We start from the raw sequence: 19,368 nt of genomic DNA, 5'->3' as shown, positions 1-19,368 counted from the left end.
TCCAACAAGCAAGGAAAACTAGTATAACGCAAGAAAAAAAAAAAGAAAAGCAGTTGTGTAAAGAGATCAAAAACTTTACCTTTACTCAGGAGCTTACCAGAAATGAACCACAGGTTTCACCCTAAACTTTTAACTTATAAACTACATTTTAACTAGATGCCCAGATGATTTTTCCGTGTATTGAAATTTGAGAAACACTTAATTAAAATACTTCTGAATAGATCAACCTCTATCATTACCCTTGTAAGGCTAAGAGAATCCAAAAAATCAGGAACCAATGGGCACCTCAACTAATGCCAGGTCCATGAGGCTGGTTTCTAAACCATGGTGCTGTACAGGGAGTGGGGGAGGGTCTGGCAGAGGTAGCGCCTGCCTGAGTGTGGTTGGTAGGGTAATCACATGGGTATAATACTTTATAGTTTTAACTTGAACATTTCTCCTAACATGTCACATGGTGTGCCTGAGTGTGCTATTTTGTTACAGAATTACATGCTCATGATTTTGTAATAAAAGATTTTGTGATAAAAACAGGGCCATTACTAGTGCTGCACCCTGTACTTCATACTCTGCTCTCTCAGCTGGAATAATACCGAGTCACTTAGAAGGCAGAAAAGGGTGCTCACGTCAATTTGCAATTCCACTAAGTTTAATCCAATTAAACTTTAATTTCTCGGAGGTCCGAGTCCCATCTCACAAAAGCAGCGGCATAAACCATCCAATGTCGTGACACTCATTTATAAACGGCCAGGCAGGTGGGAACCTTGAATACTGAGTGCCCCCATCCCATCCCTGCAGGCTGCCCAAAACAGACTTTTCCTGGCGTCCAGGCCCGGTCCGCCAGGCGGACTCCCTCCAGCCGCCGCCCCTTGGAGGGGGTTGGAAGCGGCCTCCGGGGGCGGAAGCAAGCGCAAGGCCGGGGCGGAGTCGCGAGGGGAGCGGGCGTTGCAGCGGGGGGCGGAGCCGACCCGTGCTAGACGCCAGCGGGGTGAGGATCGGCTAGAGCAGCCGACTGAGGCCGCGCGTTCCCCGCGCAGTTCGCGCTTACCGGCCGGGGGCGGCGGGGCTCACCAGCCGCTGCACGGATGGGGCTGTGTTTTCCCTGTCCAGGGGAGTCCGCGCCTCCGTCACCGAACCTGGTGAGTAAGGCCGCGTAGCGCGTCCGCCGGCCGCGCCGCGCGCACCTGTTCCCGGGACCGGCGCCGCGCCAGGCCGGGCGCTGCGGGCACCAGTGCGGCGGTTGGACAAGGCGGTGCGCGCCGGAGACCTGGCGAGCGTGCGGCCTGGTGGCGGAGACGTGCGGTCGTATCCGCTCGGACGTGCGGTCACGTCCGAACGGACCTGGGGTCCTGCCGGCGGGATTGGGGCCGCCGCCTCCGCGTCAGTTTCTCCACTTTGGCTTCACCAAATTGCCCAAGGGCAGCGCCGGGGTCTCTTTGCCTTTCGCTGACCTCGGTGGAATTGGAAGTTGGTGGGACACAGGCAAACGCCAACCCTGCAGTGTAGGGGCCGTTCTCGGCGACGCTATAAACGGGTTAGGGTGCAAAAAGGAATTCCTCTTTCTGCACTGAAGTGTCGAATCTTCTAGCAGGAGATGTGTGTATTCCTGTGTCTGTACGAGCTGTTTAAAGAAGGTGCTCAATAAAGCCCCGTATACACCTGAGCTTTACTGGATATTGTATTAGTACTTTCCCTTTATTATTAATCTTTTTAAGAAACGATTATTTTACATAGTACAGAGCTTACAGCTTTTAAAATTGCCCTATTTAGCAAATAAGAATACAGGACGCCCAGTTTAATTTGCGTTTTCAGGTAAACAAGGAACACATTTCAAAAATAGACTTGTCGCATACAATATTGAGACATTTATACTAGAATTATATTCATTGTTTATCTGAAATTCAAACTTAGCGGCTGGTGCTTCACTGCATTCATTCTTTTTGTAGCTTTGTTTTTAACAGTATCTTTACACTAATACTCCCTGCTGAGAGTTGCTAACGGAGCATTTGAATTCCTGTCTTCTCTCCTATCTTGCTAAAAATTCTTCTAAATAAATTAGGCATTTAAGAAAGTGCATAAACTTCAGCCATTTAGTTGTAGGTACAGCAAATGACCTAGAAGTTGGTACCAAGGAGTTCACCTTGCCTTTCTCGCTACTGTTGCTTTTAAATGCTGTTACTTTTATCTGGCTGCTGATAAATGTCCAGTCTGTAAGCACTTGTTAAACCCTCCACCCACTCCTGCAGATAACCACGTGGCTCACTACCTGACTGTCACTCCATTGCTGTGGTGTTTCTTGACCATGCTAAATAAAATAGATTCCCGCTTATACCACCCACCCCTCCTTCTATTTCTCTTTTTCTTTCCTAAGCACTTACTACTGACAGACGCTATTAATTGATTATATTTCACTGTGTGCCTTCAGAATTTAAGTTTCATTTGCGTGGAAACATCAGTATTTTTTCAGTGCTGTATCCTCAGCACTCAGGCTCCTGAGACATGTGATAGGTATTCAGTAAATACTGTATTTCTACAAGGAATGAATATGGATGGATGTATATATGGAAAACAAGGGAATTATTAACAAAGCTCACACAACTATGCACATGTCTTATATAAAAATGTTATAATTAATACGTGATAGAGAAAAATCATTGTTTCCAAACATGGAACAGTACCCTTCCTAGGTACCCGCAGTTCTTCCTGTCATACACAGTGAGCTTCTCTCACTTCATCCATGAATCTTTCCTAAAAACACCAGCCTACTTCAAACCCCCTTATAACTGGTAGTGCTAAACCTTGTATTATTATTATTTGTTTTATTGCCCTGACTTGGCTTGTAAGCCTTTTTTTAAACAAAAGTGAATAGATTATTATATAGACCAACCTGTGTTATGTATATATGCATATATAATATACAAGACATATAATATGTATCATATATATGTCTCAGCATGTTCTTATTTGAAGTATGTTGATTAATTGTGAGAATGAAATTGAGAAAGTTAATTATTTTATAGATGTAAATACTGGCATTTTTGATAGAACATTTTGGGCCAGTACTAAATATTTTTATAAACTGTTATATTATCTATAAGAGATATATAGGTGTATAATTATCCATGGTTATGTTGGGCTTTATTTTAAAGCATATTTTTTTACATTCTTTAGGAAGAAAAAAGAGCAAAGCTTGCAGAAGCTGCAGAGAGAAGACAGAAGGAGGTGGGAATAAATGAAATTTTACCTAGTTAAAGAAGTTTGTACTTTATTCTTTTCTTTTTTAAGATTTTATTTATCTTTAGAAGGGGAGGGAGAAAGAGAGGGAGAGAAATATTGATGTGATAGACAAACATCGATTCTCTGCACCTGGGCACCAGGTGCCTGGGTGTCTAGACCAGGGACCAAACCCACAACCCAGGCTCATATCCTGACTGGGAATGAACCAGCGATCTTTCCCTTTGCAGGAAGATGCCCAACCAGCTGAGCCACACGGTCAGGACTATACTTTATTCTTGATAGATGTCTATGACTAGTAGTATTCTCTAACAAAAATGGGATCAGATAGCCTTTAAATTTATATTTAAATGTAATTATTTTTCAAAATGATCTCTTTCTGTAAATTACATTCATGTATTTATGTCATTTATTATGTGAAAATTATTATATAGCTGTCTTCTCTAATGTGTGATGCCTCTTTAGTAACATTACTCCCTGAGATAAAATGACCATGCCTTATTAAACACCGATTCGAAATTAGTTTAAGGGAAAGATTATATGGTTATAAAATATCTAGTGAAAAAATGATTTTTTATGTAAAGCTGTTGTAGAAGCAGTCTAAATCTTTGTTACCAAGTAGACCAATACCCCATCTCCAAAGCTAACAAGACAGACCAAAACACTCTGATACTGAACTTTATTGTTTTTTGTACTCCTTCAATTTCTTAAAGGCTGCATCTCGGGGCATTTTGAATGTTCAGTCTGTGGAAGAAAAGAGAAAGAAAAGAGAAAAAATAGAAAAGCAAATAGCTACATCTGGGCCCCCACCAGAAGGTGGACTTAGAGTAAGTATTAAAATTTATTTAAGGTCACCTGGAATTTTTAAAAATTTTCAGTAGCAGTCCACGCAATAATTTTCTCTTAAAATGGATTATCAGAAAATTTTGAATTGATTTAAAAGCATGGATAATATAGATTGGAAGAAGTATCAGTTTATTTGGACATTCTAGCATTTACTTGGAATAGGTTTACTTTCTTTCTCTCAAAATTAAAATAGATTTATCCTGATTATCTTAACTCTTTATATAATTAATACTAAACTGTGTAGAACACTCAAATAATATGAGAGAGTATAAAGTAGCAAAATCACTCAAATTCAGTGTCACTTTGAAACCTCATTTTTTGTTTCCACTTACACATAAATTCTACTAAATTGGACTAAACTAAAAATTTGTATTTAAAACCTACACTTTTTTTTTACTCTGTGATATTTTTGATATCTTCTCAAATCAGATTGAGAATCTCTGATTTAGTGTTTTTCACTCTAGTCCTAAGAGAAACATTGTGGAAAATAGACTGCCCTGGTAAACACATGTTTTAAAGTTCTGCATATTACGTTGTATACTATATCCCTTTGTTGGAAAAAAGGGTACAGTATTCCAGTCTCTAGGACAGGGTGTCCAACCTTTTGGCATCTCTGGCCACAGTGGAAGAGGAAGAAGCAGAGTTGCCTTGGGCCACGCACTAAATACACAAACACTAAGGAGAACTGATGAGCAAGAAAAAGGCCTGTGCATAATTTGCATGATATCCACCACCACAGATAAGCAAAAAAGCCTTGCATAATAACCCTAATTATGCTGCGGCCCTTTCAATAATCTTTTAAAATTGTCGAGCAGGTCCCAAGTTTGTGATCACGAGTATAGAAAGTGTACTTATCTAAGTAATAAAACATCATAATTAAAAAAAATTTTTTAGCATAAAAGTAAAAGAAAAGAGGGTGACATAAAACTAGTGGGACATTTGACATTGTATTTGAGAAACTAGTGCATCAATATCTGGTTTGATAGAAGTAGTTGCAATTCCCAGTGAGTTCCCAAGGTGCTCCTCAGATATTTTGGTTCTAATTTTACTCTTTCTTAATGTGTTTCATTCTTGAAAATAGTTGCCTGCAAATGCAGGTGCTGCCAAAAAGTGATGACAGGAATAAGGTGTGATTGTGAAGCCAGGGATATTTGTTTTTGGAAAGATAGGACCTATAAAAAAATCTGGTAAAGAGACATAATCAAATTTTTAAGTTGAGTGTCAGATTGCAGCTCTATGCATTACATTTGAAAATTGGCAAGTAGCATATTTATGTCAACTGAAAATGAAGTCACAAATATATGACATAATGTTTTAAGTAAATTTACAATTTTTGTCTGGGGCCACATTCATAGCCATCCTGAGCCCCATGCGGCCACGGGCTGGACACCCCTGCTCTAAGAAGTTCTGCAATAAAAGCGAGTTTGTGAGAAGTAAACCTTAATTTTAAAACTGTATTTAAATCTCTCTATACACACACCCAATAATATTCCTCGGATGTACTTGGAAAACACTACTCAGTAGACTCCAAGTTGTCTCCAGTTGGTCCTTCCCCAGTGGCTCTTTCAGAACTTCTTACTGCAGATTTAATAGACTTGATTAAACAGAACAAGTGGAATAGTTTCTCAACTCACACAAGGAAAACATTGCCAAACCATTATTTAATAATTTCTACAACTTCCTAGTTCCGTGCCTCAAACAAGAATTCCTGTAGTGTATTGTCATTTTGTAGTTTCATTGTTGTTTTTATTTGGTGGTGTTTGTTTCTTTTTTCCCCCTTTAGTGATTATTAGATATTTAGGATTTAGTTATGCATTAATCTGACCAAATACTTTATTTCTTTATATGTGTAAAGTAAAATTTTACAAATCACTGCTATTCACAAAAATCAGTTTATATTTGCATATCCCAGTGATTTTCAATCTTTTTCATCTCATGACACATATGAAGTAGCTCCTAAAATTCTATGGCACACCAAAAAATGTATTTTTTGCCAACTGATAAGAAAATAGGTATAATTTTGATTCATTCACACTGGACGGCTATTGCGCTAGCTGTTGTCATTTTTTTTTGACAATCTAAGGGAAATTAAGTCAGTGCCCTGACTAAATAGTCAGGTATTGCATGTTTTTTTTTTTAATGTACAACAGGAATATTAATTGATTGCCTCTCCCCCTCCCCCAACTGAGAACTTGGCCTGTGCCCAGGCATGTGCCCTGACTGGGAGTTGAACTGGCGACTTTTAGGTCTGCAGGCCAGTACTCAGTCCACTGAACCACACCAGCCAGAAAAGGTATTGCATGTTTTAAAAATTCTTGTGGCACACCAGTGTACCACAGCACACTGGTTGAAAATCACTGGCATATCCCATCATCCTCTCTTTGGCTGTTTGCTCACTTGGAGTATTGTTACATAACCTTAAATAAAATGTACTTTTCTCTGTATGTTTTTATTTTCTAGTGGACAGTTTCATAAAAGATAATACGAGAGTCTACTGCCAGTAACTAATATCTGCAATCAAGTGGACATCCTCTATTTAATTTCTTCTTTTTGAATAAATGAAGATTCAGGCTTTGTAATTTTAGTGCCCTTAAATGCAGTGCTTTTTCAGTATTGAAATATTGAAAATGATTTCAATATTGGATTTTCAGACTTGGAAAATGGCCAGACCTTTCACTGAATACTTATTTTCCTACATTTGCTATTCTGCTGGTAGTGGGTAATTTGCCATTTTTAGTAGTGAAATCTAAAAGGTAAATATATATATATATATATATATATATATATATATATATATATATATATATAGTCACATATAAAGATTCCCCATTTCAAATATTAAAATTTGCAGTTTTATTTTTTCTCCTTTATAAAAATGCTCTATTTATAATATTTTTGCTTAGCCACACATTGCTTTTGTTTCATTATTTATGAAGTCTTTTGCTTAAACTTCTGGACTTAGTGCCTTTAAACATCATCAGGGAAAACCTTAAAATCATTTGAAAGGGTTATATGAAGGAACACTGTAAATTTTTATAACTCATTAAGTAATGAATATTTGTAGAAAATGTTGCATTTCTCATTTGTTTTCTACTTGTGTAGCTTATAAATGTAACACACTGTTTTACATTTTTTGGCCTGCTGGATTCGGAATCACACATCGGCGGTGCCGTCAGAGGGCAGTGATACCCTGCTCCAGAGCAAAAGAGTCGGCTCCGTGGAGATCTGTGTAGTAACCGAATGAGTTAAACTAGGAATCAGGGTGGGTTATACCAAGTGGTAATGTACTTGTCCACATTTCATAAATGTTTTTATTCTTTTGTATTTATTTAAAAATGATCATAAGATTTATACAGGTATAAAATTGCCAAGGCAAACAGGAATGTATGAAAGAGAAACATGCAGGAACTGTATTTTAAAAGGACCTTCTTTAAGTGTAAAACTATTACGAGCTAATTCTATGGTAGGCATAGTCATGAACTTTGTAGATGTCTGTTTATTAGTAACATGAGTTTTATCACATTTTTGGTTTTTGAATTTCTTTTAATGTGTACTAAGCTAAAGTAGGAGAATCGCTGTATCTTTTAAGTAGCTATTATGATTTGCTAACTCTTTTGGGTGGCAAGGCTACAGTCTGAGGCCTAAGTTCGAATTTGCAGGTACTAAGTGTCAATAAGGACTAAATTAAATAGACCCGTCCATTTGATTTATAGAAAGGAAACTCAGCCACTGTATTGCTCATCCCTACTACAAGACTTGTGTTACATTGCAGTGTATTGTATATGTTCATTTTAAAGAATTTGAACTATAATATAGGACTCTTGACTCATCGTTGGAAAAATTACCCTTTCTATTATGGCACGAAATAAGTATCTCATGATATCCACACAAGACATACAGTTAGGCTCAATTTTCTTCATCCCTTAGAGGATTGAAAATCATAAAGGATAGTGAAACTTTTGAATTTTAGAAATAAAATTTTGATTGTATGAACATGATTAATTTTTCCAAGGCAGAAAGGAAAAAGGATTATTAACAGCTGAAAGGATATAGGACCAGATGTATCATCCTTGAACTGTGCAAATCTGTCGTCCTGTTTTAATATTGAAATCACAGTTTTATCTGTACTACATCCTAAGTGACAGCGTGGGTTAGTGTAAACAAAAGGTTTACATCTAGGGTATAATTCCCTGTTTCTGACAGCAGCTCGTGTGCAGACACCATACTGTGTGCTGTGGAAGCATGGATGGGAGGCTGCTGCATTGATTTCTGGGAACCGTGGGGAGTCCTGCTCCGGCCAGCCACGCCCTGCCTGCCCCCGTGGGTGTGGGCAGCTTCCCCAGGCCACCTGGGTGACATGGGCTCAGAGGTGATACCCAAATGTCAGGAACAGTGTTAGGAAAGGAAAGGGGGAGACTAAATGCCTGATAGGAAACTGGTAAATTATTACTAAAAAGGGAATATTTGTGCACATGCATATAGATACATCCAGGCATCTCCCTCATCAAGTTACGAATCACTTCCTGATGAAAACCTTCATTGGGAACCAATTTACCATAATTCATGGTTTAAATAGGAAAACACAATGCTTAATATACCCAAACCTCCCACTCAAATTACTAAAATGTTAATGAAATAGTAAAATGCATATACCTAACGATCGTGTTAAGCTGTAAAATGCCTAAATCACTGCTTTATTCTTCTAGTTGTCAAACAGATAACATGGCCGGTGACAAAAAGCTGCACATTATTCCATGGACTCTTGGTTGACACACTGCATGTTTTATTAAGTGTCTGTATGAGTCACTGTTCTGCCAGTTGTGTTTGGAATGTAATTCCCACACATGGTTTTGCTATAAATTCTGTATTGCCATCCAGGGAGATAAATACACATTTTTCCTTTATAAGAGCTGGCTTTGGTTGTCTCTGTCTAACACAATTTTATCTCCACTGTATCTTAAATAATTAGAACTTGGGTAAGTGGATAAGGAAACCTCAGCAACACTCTTCTCTGAATTAATGAGAACAGAGCTAGAAGCTGTCCATTGTGTCCAAACTGTCCCTGAAGTTGGGGGAAGGCATGTTTCTTTTCCAGTTCTCTAAAGAAGACATGGTATTACTCATCTCTTGTTTTCTTAGAAAAAAAAACCATAACTGGTTCTAACCATCACCCTTGGCCGCCTGGGAGAATTGATTTAAACCTTGCATTTTCCTCTCCTCTTCCAAAAGTTCAACTTGTTTATCTTCTTCTAAGAATTAAGCTACACCCTGGGGTAAAAAAAGCAACTTGTCAATTTGAGATTTGAATAATAACTGCACAAATAGATCAGTAAGAGGTTGGTAGACGTTCATGCCCATTTGTGTTGAGAACCTCTGCAACCTGTGGTCAGACGAAGAGATGGAAAGAAAGAAGCATCATGGAGATGTTCTGTTGCTGGCTTTGAAGGTGGAGGAAGGGGGACGCGTGCCAAGAAAACCAGGCAGCCTCTAGAAGGCAGAAAAGACACATGGATTCTCTTCTAAGAAAGGAACACAGTCCTGCCGACGTCTTGCTGTTAGGCCCAGTGAGACCATCTTGTACTTCTGACCCACAGAACTGCCCCATAATAAATATGTGGTGTGTAAGCCACTGAATTTCTGGTCACTTGTTACCTCAGAAAACAAAATGCACAAAGAGATTAATATTGTTTTTGTTAACTTAGACTTTTCTAAACTAAATTAATTATTAAAGATACAACTATGTTTACAGGAAAAATTTAAGCGCAGGAGGTTTCGATGGAAATAATCTTGCCAATTACTACACAGAGCAATTCAGTATGAATATTAGGTTAGTAACATAAAATCAAATCACTCAATACCTGTGTTTTTCAGACTCTACAATTATCCACTGTTCCAAGGTAATTTCATTTCCTACAACACTTTAATTTCTCCCCAGAATGATTATCACCACTTCAACACCACCAAATTACACCGTGCCTGTTGTTTACAACCTTCCCGATTAACAGGTTGGGTAGGCTGCATCGGAAGTGGTCACATGACAGGTACTTCCCCCCGACTTCCTGGAGCAAAAAAGGTGGATGATGGAAAATGAGGAAATGACAAATTCATTCTGCCTATACTTTTTATACTCAAGTAGCATTTAAGGGGCCACCTATGACAAAAGCTAGACTCTTCATACACCACCATCCCTCAGCTGCCCAAAGTGAAGAAGCAATTTAACTTTTAACTATAACTCTCAGGGAAATTTGCTGCTTGAAGATTATCTTTATTTCAGAATAAGCCATTGATATTGAGACACAAATTTTTTTCTCACTTTTTAATTTTTGAATCAGGACAATATTTTGCTGTTTATGGTTACAAAACAGCTTTGTCCTAGGTGTACAAGGGTATACATAAGTCTGTAACATTATTAGCTACAGTGAATTGACTTTACTAGACAGCATAGCAAAGTAGGATTAACTAAAGATATATTTTAATAAGAATGCTTTAAAAGAACATGAAGTCAATGAACATTTGACTGTACAATTTACTCTGTCAAAATATAAATGTACGTCAGCTTATGGGTGTGAGTTACGCTTGGTCTGGACACAGCCCTGTTTCTGAGGAGTGTGTGCAACAGTTTATTAGCGATTCTCTAAAGGGGGTGTACTGCAAACCTCTGAAAGTACCCCAGATATTTGGTCATAGATAAGGGATAAACTTTAAGGCAATCTTCCGAGTGAATGTAAACTTTTCTGAAGTGGCCTTTCCAGGAAAGTATTTATTACTGTTGCGAATACTCTGGACTTATTTATAGTGCTGTTGGATATGTTTAGTAGCACATTATTACACTGACACTTTAAAAATTAGTTTAAAAACCCTGCAATTACAAAAATGTCTGGGGTTCTTTGTAGACATAATGCAGGCACTTTCTGTTTTCCTTATTTGTAAGGAATCCTAAATGTTTCCTTCTAATAAGTTTTTCTCTCGCTAGAAGTGTATTTCTAGTACGGCACTCTGAATACTGTGTTCACCTATTGAGAAGTAATCGTTTGCCTACAGATTTGTCTAATCTAAATGGGAATTGAGAATTTCCTTTCACAAGGTCATTTTCTACAGAAGCAGTAAAATAAATAGTGCTACTCCTCAAACATTTTTCGACAAGATGGCATCTCTCTGTGTGTTACACCTTTTTCCGTAATTTGCGGAGCCTGTGAACTAAAACTGACTACACTGGAGAAGTGGACACAGGCCACTGCCAGAGAGTCCCCTTGTCATGACCCACTGGCTTCACTTAATCTCCTTCTTAGCCTTGTAATTGGCAGAGACCACCAGGTAATTATCTGGATTCATGTCCTTAAGGGTGGGAGACTTGCTCTGGATGGGGGACGTTTTGCCGTCCACGCGGGAGATCTGCAGCATCCGGCAGGGGTCGTGCTTCAGCAAGTAGCCCGCGAAGGTCTCCCAGCCGCCTCCCACGCGGACCATGACGTGCTTGTTGTGCAGCATCTGCAATGAAAGCAGAGCAAAGGGTCACACTCTGAGGGTTCTCACAGGGCCTCAAGGCGGTGGTCAGTTCTACACTTTGTTACCAGGCTTTGTCTGTCTGACTTTTTATGCCCCACGGTTTATCGGCTGCACTGTTTCTGCACTAGCCTGCCATTTCTAAAAGAAGCTTGCTTTGTGCCACGCAGGTGGATCAGGGGCACACACCCCAGAACCCAGCCCTGCCCTGCTATGTGAGTCAGGGTCTGTGTACGATGCTTCGATTGTCCTAATGTGTCTGGAGGCTTCTCTCTGACACCTCATGTTCCAGGACAGGCTCATTTCTGCCCCCATTTCCTGCTGCTGCCTCGGGTCAGTGCTTCCTTCTCCCCCACCAGGCTATTCCCCTTTGAACTGGGACTTAAATGACCATGGGAATGTCTGCTATTGGATAGAATGCTAATAATCACACAGATACTTGATACCAAATAGATTGAGAATGCACTCAGAAAAACTGAAGTCTCCCAAGGTGAGATGTTACTGAATGGCCAAACATTTTTGTTCTCCTTGACTCTTCCTAATTACTTTAGAATACATCTTTTTTAAGAATACTTACCTTCAGGCTCACAAGGCATTTAGAGCTTCAGGTTAACAAGGCTACAGATTCAAAAGCGAAGAATACCCGGTTCTCTCTATCTAGTAGAAGCATGTCAGAGCTGAGGTTTGGCATGGAGAGCCAAAGAATTTCATCTCGGCCTCCTTCAAATGCCAGGAAAGGTAAGATTACGGGGAATGTTGCACCGTGACCCAAGGCCCTGCTGACGCTCTCCTTGCCCACAGTGCTATGAAGGCAAACCAGCGATGTGATGTAATCCTTGGGAAGGGATGGAGTGGTGTGAGGGGGCTTAGGAAGTTGTTCTCACTGCAAAGTCCACGCCATCTACTCAAACTCACTGTGTGTCAACTGGAGATCTGGATGTTTGACTCCCACCGAGTGGGGATAACTTGTGTCGTTACCGCTTTCCTTGTTGAGAGATGAAAGTTCTGACCTCTTTATGCCCAAATCCACAAAGGCTTGCATGTGTGTTTAGGGTTTTCTCAGACTCCCAGCAATCCACCCATGGAACTCCCGCTAAGAAATTCCCAATTGTGGCTAACGTGAAGCTGTTTTCAAAATCAAATAACAAATGGGCTGAAAAATCAATAATTAAAATGATTAGAATCATGAGAATTACACTAAATGTAATTGCTGGTTATTCCCATTTGCAGTACTAGAATTCTAGAAAAGTCTTAGAAAACATGTTCTTGCTAGAAGCCTTTACACTTATTTTAGTATCGGATATTACTCATTAAACAAATACTCCTGGGAGCCCCTGAAATATAAAGCAGATAAAAGGTTCAGGATTTAGCTTGTAACCATCTTGCCTCCCTGGTCCTGTTGGTGGTACCGTGTTTTTTCTCAGACGAAGACATCGAGGCCCACATCTCTCATGCAATTTGCTTAGAAGAGGACCCAGATTTCCTGACTCCCAATCTCATGCTTTTCCCACAACAGTTCCTCCTTAAAATATATAGTCCACCAGGGCTTCCATAACTGGCCTGTGACCGCCCTGTGCCCTTCACACAAGTTGCTGTGTGTGCCTCTCCTGCCTGCTTCCAAAACCGGAGCTGCTGGAACGAAGGTCAGCACCACAATATACATTGGCCCTTCTTCCCACAGTTCCCAGAGAGCGGCTGGGCCTGTTGTTGAAGTGCTGCCACCAGCTAGCCCTGCAAATTACATTCGAGAATGGTCTCTAAACATCCTTGGTATGAATGCCTGAGAGGCTATTTCAACCAGAAGAACCACCAATCAGAACAGTTTTTAAACAATTAACTAACTCTGGAAAACAGTAAAAGAAATGATTTTCCACCTGGAGTACACAGTTCTTTAAGTACAAACTCTCCTGGCAGAATCTTCAATGAATCCACAGGCCCATGCAAAGAGGATCTGATGTGAAATGGTCGTAGCAAATGTGAGTAACACAAAAATTAAATTGCCTTCTCTTCCATATCCTTCCTATAGCTAATGAGCAATCTAGACTTTGCTAAGAAAGTTAGGGGACAAAGTGGGCAGCAGTTTGGAGCATGGGATTAAGGGCCATTGGCTGTAGAAGTTCCCTCCCTTTTCTTAGTTCTGTGCTCAGTCTCCAGAAAAAAATTTAACACCCACTTTTATCTCCATAAAGAAAAGCCCTATTGTTTAACCTGAAAGCAAATCAACATGCTGTAAACCCAATTACTGTCAACCCTTCCCCCCTCCCCTCCCCAGTGCTTGCCTACACAGCCCTGATCTTGGATCAAGGGTATAATAGTCCTTCCAGGCCAGGGCACAGTTGCTGAGCTCTGCCAGCACCCTTCAGACGTCTCCAGAGTGTGACGTTAGGTCGGTTGCAATTCATTAATCCAAATGATTTTGGTTTTAGCTCCATTTCCTGTTTATTATTCTTAAACACATTCCCTACCTTCATCGGCATCAGTCTACTGATGGCTTCCCCTTAATTAGGCCTGGCTTCCTCTCTCTGGGCACCTCAACTGGCTATTTTACTTCAGTCTACATTTATCCTTCTTCCCATCCTTTCTCATCACAGCAAAAAGTCTTTCTGTCCAAGGTCCATTCCTCCCCTGTGTCGTCATTCCCATTACCACTCATGCAGAAGCTGGATTCATGGTACATCCCTTCTCTCTTCTTGCTCTCCAATTTATTGTATAAATGGTCCATAACCTCCAGGAAATAAACATACCCATGTCTCTTCCACTTTTATTCAAAGCCAAACTAATTTCCTTCCACCCCAGGCTACTTCGTTCACCTGCTTTCTCCTTAAGTCTGATATTCCTGATGGTTCTGTATATACTCAGTATCCTCACTCGTAACTTCCTCCTGACTCTTCTGCCCCAACCTCTTCACTGACTGCACCAGCACAGGAAACCAGATGGCTTCTAAAATTATCAGCTCCAGTGAATGCCCTTCATCCTTGTCATTTTTGATCTCTCAGGTAAGCTCGCTGATAGTATTTTTTACTCCTTCAGTGTGTATCACAAGATTTTCTGCTCTGGATCTCCTCCTACCTACTTCTCAGTTTGTTCTTCCTTTGCCTCCCTGATCAATTCTATTTCTTCTGTCTTTAAGCTCTGCTGTTCTAAAGGATCCTGAAGCATTCTTTCCACTCTCCACTGCTTCTCTCATTCTTTCCACTCTCCACTGCTTCTCTCATTCTAACCACTAGCCCCTCCTAATAAGATTCATGGCATGTGCTTCTCTGTAACTAGTCAGGTACCAAACGCATTCCTACCCCTCCTAAATGTTTCTTGGGGTATATCTTACCATTGCCGCTGTCTCATTCAAGTGGTTCATCTTTTCCCTGGGCTACTGTTAAGGCCAGACTGCCTCTAGTCTTCCCTCTCTTGACCCATTTATTAAACTACTACCAAAAGTAATTCCTTAAAATGCCAATTTGATTGCCTCCTGCCTGACACACCTTCACTGGCTCCCTCTGCCCTGGAGACTGAGCTGCTCGTCCCTGCGTTTGTATATACCATTCTTGACCAGCCCTGAAAACCTCAGCTGCCCTGCCCTGAGCTCTGGGACCCATGAATTCTTTTAGTTCTCTGTTCCTGAGAAACATACTCTTTGTGCACATTTGCCCCTAGTTGTGGACTTCCTGCTTAGCCCTCCCTGATCACCAGGACCACAAACCTTGCCCCATTCCAACATCACCTCGTCCTGAAAGATCATCCTCGACCACACCCCCTGATCAGGTCAGCAAATGCTTCCTGTCTGCTGTTTAGGTTTACACACGATTTCCCTGCTGCCTCCCTTCTACCATTCTGTACTTCACCACATGCCCCTTTTAATAACGTGTGGGCTCTCCAGAGAGGGTGGCAATGCGCTTCTCATTTTTGGAATCTCACACATGGGAGCTCAGAACAGTGTCCTTGCTGTTGTCCTACAGCAGCCCTTTGTGTGGACACTTCCACGGGCTCTCCCTGCGTGGCCCGATCTGTATCATTATCAGGATTGCTCGCATTTTAGAGAGAGAAAGGCGGGTGCTCTTAGGAGAGCAAATGATGCTCTTACACAGCTTGTGCAGGGTCACACATCAAATCAGGTGCAGAGCCACACCAGGGAGCCTTTGGCCCGTAAACCACAGCCACTTAGTCTGTAAAACTCCAAGATTTAAGTTTTCATGTCTGCTTAGTTACCTACTAGTGAGAATTTAGCACAGGCAGAGGGTCACCCATGTCAGAAATACAAATAAGGAGCCTAAGCTGATGAAATGCTCATGTAAAATGATTTACAGTGTTTACATTCTAATAAACCCTAACTAAACATTGACTTTAACATCAGGAGATTATCCTCTAGTAGCCCTGATTACTACAAAAATAAGCCTGTATCAAGGGCAGATAATAAGAAAGAATATATTTTTCCAGGTTTCTGTTGGCATAAGGGAGACAGGCTTTGATTCTCTGCCCAGGGTCCACCTTACAGCTCCCTTATGTTTGATGCTTCACAATGTCAAACAATGTTGTGCTCTCCTTTCCAAAAGATAACTCCTCTTGACTGGCAGCATTAATGCACATTTCAATTGGGTATTTAATATTGATTTCTTATGCTGTTGTCTGTTGCACTTCTGGAGTAAAGAAAAATATGTTCAAGCTGCTACAAATCTTCCCCAATGTGTGCTGCACACAGCGGTTTTTGCATATTAGGTCTGTTCTGGTTCTTCCTATTTTTCACAGCCAGCCTCATTCCTCACTGCGCCCCTGATGCTGACACAGGGAAAGAGACTCCTACAGATAGAAAAAAACATCAGTAACAATAATCTGGTCTCAGTGTTTCTCCCAACAGCCTTAATGATGCTCTCTAAGCAGATCTAGGCTGTTACAATCATTGCAAACAGTTTGTTTTTTATGTTCAAGTGACAAAGCTGTGTATAGCTATATTAGCTATATTATACCAGCAACAAAATAAGTAAAAATACCATGAGCAAAAATAAACAATGACTAAGAGGAAGTGTCTTTTAGATAAGCAGAATTTAAAGTTACATGCTTTATGTTCATATATGGGAGCTTTATTTTTTTTTAATTCTCCAGCCTAGATCTGCTTGAATAGTCACATCTGTCCTTAATCATAATTCCTATGAAATGCTTCAGGTGTCACCACTTTCTCAGGACAACACTGACAACAAATCTGTTTCATCCTGATTCAAATCTTATGTCCTTGGTAACCTTGAAAACCGAGACAAGCCGGAGTGTGTGTCAAGGGCTCTGAGTACTGATGTCATTAGACCCCGAGGATGTAAAAGCTTCCTAGCAGGCTGCCCTCCCCACCTCTCACACTTCACTAACCCACCCTGCAGTCTGGTGTCAGGAGATCTTTCTCAAAGGAAAATCCCATCATGCCACTGCCCGACCTTACATAAAACCCGGGACTGGTTCTCCGCAGAGTTTCTCAGCCATTTTTAGTTCCAACCCACCTGAGAAATATGACTCATTCTCAGTGCAAGAAGTTGGTGACAAAGATTCTGGGGGGAGCAGCATTTAGTGTGTGTGTGTGTGTGTGTGTGTGTGTGTGCTGCATAGAATCTGCCCCAACAGGGTGGGCAGCAGCACATATAATAACCCGGCAATTATGATGACCCCTCTCCTTCCTCCGTCCCACCAACTCCCCCTCACCCCCAGAACAACTATCCTGCCACACAGGGCACTTTCTGGCACAGCTACAATTCCTTTCCCACCTTCTCTCTCTACGCCAGAGTGACCACATGCAGGTGTGCAGGTTGTTTGCACTGCACAACTACGCAGCCGTGCTGCAGCCCTTCCTGTCTGTGCCCAAGCCACCCCCAAATAACCTACACACCCCATGAATGCTCTGGGCTCCCCAGAATCCCCCGAGGGTGTCATGCTTCTCCACATTCAGAAAAATGTCCTACACTCACCAGGTTAATTAAAATTCATTTGACCATTCAACAAATACTTACCTGTTAAGTGCCAGGCAAGGTTACCCCTTGCTGAATGTCATACCCTCAGGGCCCGGCACAGTGCCAAGTATGCAATGGGCTCTCAATAAATGTTTGTTAAATAAATGAATGAACGAAGTTAACCCTTACACAAGCTGCACCCAGGCATCACTGCCTTTGTGGAATCTTTTTGCACTTTCTAACCTTTAGATTACCTTCCTGGAACCTTGCGATTTTCCTGCAAAGTACCTTTAACACTTTATTGACTTAAGTACTTATCCATCTTTCTCTAACTCTGTGTGACCTCCCTAAAGAGTCGCATCCTTTGTATACCTGGCGACAATTACGATATGTGAGAAGTAGAAGACATTACTTACTTTTGGAAAGTAAAAGGAAAAGATAATATGATTTGTCTTTAGAAGAAAGAGTGAAAACAACCAGGATGTGAAAGGTAGTCCACAGCAACTATTGTTTAGAGCAGGGGTCCCCAACCCCTGGGCCAGGGACCAGTACCATGGCCTGTTAGGAACTGGGCCACACGGCAGGAGGTGAGCAGCTGGCTAGTGGGCGAAGCTTCTCTGGCTTACGGCCGAGCTCCATCTCCTGTCTCCCCCCAACACCCATCACCCGGGTCTGTGGAAAAATTGTCTTCCGTGAAACAGTCCCTGGTGCCCAAAAGGTTGAGGACTGCTGGTTTAGAAAACTGCTCGAAAGAAAGTTAGATTTGGGTCAAAAAATGAAGCTATCACAGGAATCATAAAAAGAAAAAGAGGGAGAGTCCATTGGGTATCAATTTAGAAACTGGACAGGAAAGAGAAAAAGGAGAAGGGGGAAGGGAAGAGAGAAAAAGAAAATATCCTGAATGAATCCAGAATTAATTAATTATATTATTCTCTTCACGATCTTCACAAATCCTCATTACACCTGGAATGCATTTAAAAAAATAATTGTTCACTGGAGTGACAGACAACTTAATAAAATTTTCATACACATCCCATTTTATCTCTTAATGCCCAAGTGTTTGGGATCACCCAGCACAATCTAGCTGTCCTTAAACCCTTCCCCATTTCACTGACCACAGCGGCTCACACTCCTGCCCACTCTGTTAACCACTCTCTGTCTGAGCCATCCTTTAAGAGACAACCATCCCTGACACTCATTGCCTAGAAGTGGCAGCACCCCCAAATTCAGATCCGTTCCGCCTCCTGGGAGATCATACACTTCCTGATAACTCCTTGTCAACCCTAGTCACTGTGTTTTTACAAGACATCATAACCCAAGTGAAAATATTGTTTTTAGAATGCAGGCATCTGCTCTCCAGAGAAAGAGTGTTAAGTTAATTTATAGGACAACAGGCTCTGTCACCATCTAATATCATACTGAAGTGGCATATGTTCAAAATTGGGCAACTGGGAATTCAACTGTTTACCTGAGGTACCATAGCACGTGGAGGAGAAGGAAGACAGCAGGTGTCCAATCACTAGTCTGCCTGGCTGAAAGCCTGAACCCTGCATTTTCCAGGTAAGTGATACAATTACCTGTGAATAGGGCAACTGAGGCTCTGTTAACCACAGCTGACATGTAAAGACTTGTTTGTCACGGGTTGGGCATTCATCTCATCCTCTCTAACTTTTTGAAGTTATAAATGGCTAAATACTACTGAATCAACAAGATTTTGGAATTATTGCTTTATGGTTTACAAAGCATGCTTCATATTTACTGTCGTACTTTTATTTTCCTAACAGCCCTTTATTGATGATGTCTTTTTCTTAGGTAAAGCTGCAGAGAGGTGGCCTAACAGTGACTGTTTATTTTGCCTTTACCAGTC

The 19,368-nt window shown here is 41.0% G+C and overlaps 2 protein-coding genes across 6 annotated transcripts in view; one reads left to right on the top strand and one right to left on the bottom strand.

Annotated features, from left to right (window-relative positions):
* Positions 1 to 964: 964 nt before the first annotated feature.
* SVIP (small VCP interacting protein) lies at positions 965 to 8,984 on the top strand. Its single transcript, XM_037132984.2, has 4 exons — positions 965 to 1,136; positions 3,169 to 3,219; positions 3,945 to 4,058; positions 6,538 to 8,984. The coding sequence occupies exons 1-4, from the start codon at positions 1,083 to 1,085 to the stop codon at positions 6,550 to 6,552; spliced, it is 234 nt and encodes a 77-aa protein (XP_036988879.2). The 5' UTR covers positions 965 to 1,082; the 3' UTR covers positions 6,553 to 8,984.
* Positions 8,985 to 9,873: 889 nt separating this feature from the next.
* The window catches only part of GAS2 (growth arrest specific 2), a 117,052-nt gene continuing 107,557 nt past the window's right edge, over positions 9,874 to 19,368 (bottom strand). For 3 of the 5 annotated variants that reach the window (XM_053673090.1, XM_053673089.1, XM_053673088.1), the window contains exon 9: positions 9,874 to 11,565. In XM_053673090.1, coding sequence (XP_053529065.1) covers positions 11,347 to 11,565 — 219 coding nt within the window. In that variant the 3' untranslated portion in view covers positions 9,874 to 11,346. The remainder of the gene's footprint in view (positions 11,566 to 19,368) is intronic. The other 2 variants (XM_053673087.1, XM_053673091.1) reach the window with 2 other exon arrangements.

This window comes from Artibeus jamaicensis, unplaced genomic scaffold (assembly GCF_021234435.1).
Source record: "Artibeus jamaicensis isolate MK-2021 breed Jamaican fruit bat unplaced genomic scaffold, CSHL_Jam_final contig_797, whole genome shotgun sequence".
Lineage (NCBI taxonomy): Eukaryota > Metazoa > Chordata > Mammalia > Chiroptera > Phyllostomidae > Artibeus > Artibeus jamaicensis.
The sequence above is the reverse complement of the archived record's forward strand: the minus strand, read 5'-3'. Positions and strand labels throughout refer to the sequence as shown.

Coding starts and splice junctions, on each gene's coding strand:
- SVIP (XM_037132984.2), top strand. CDS start 1,083: ATGGGGCTGTGTTTTCCCTGTCCAGGGGAGTCCGCGCCTCCGTCACCG. Junction 1,137..3,168: donor CGCCTCCGTCACCGAACCTG/GTGAGTAAGGCC, acceptor TACATTCTTTAG/GAAGAAAAAAGAGCAAAGCT. Junction 3,220..3,944: donor CAGAGAGAAGACAGAAGGAG/GTGGGAATAAAT, acceptor AATTTCTTAAAG/GCTGCATCTCGGGGCATTTT.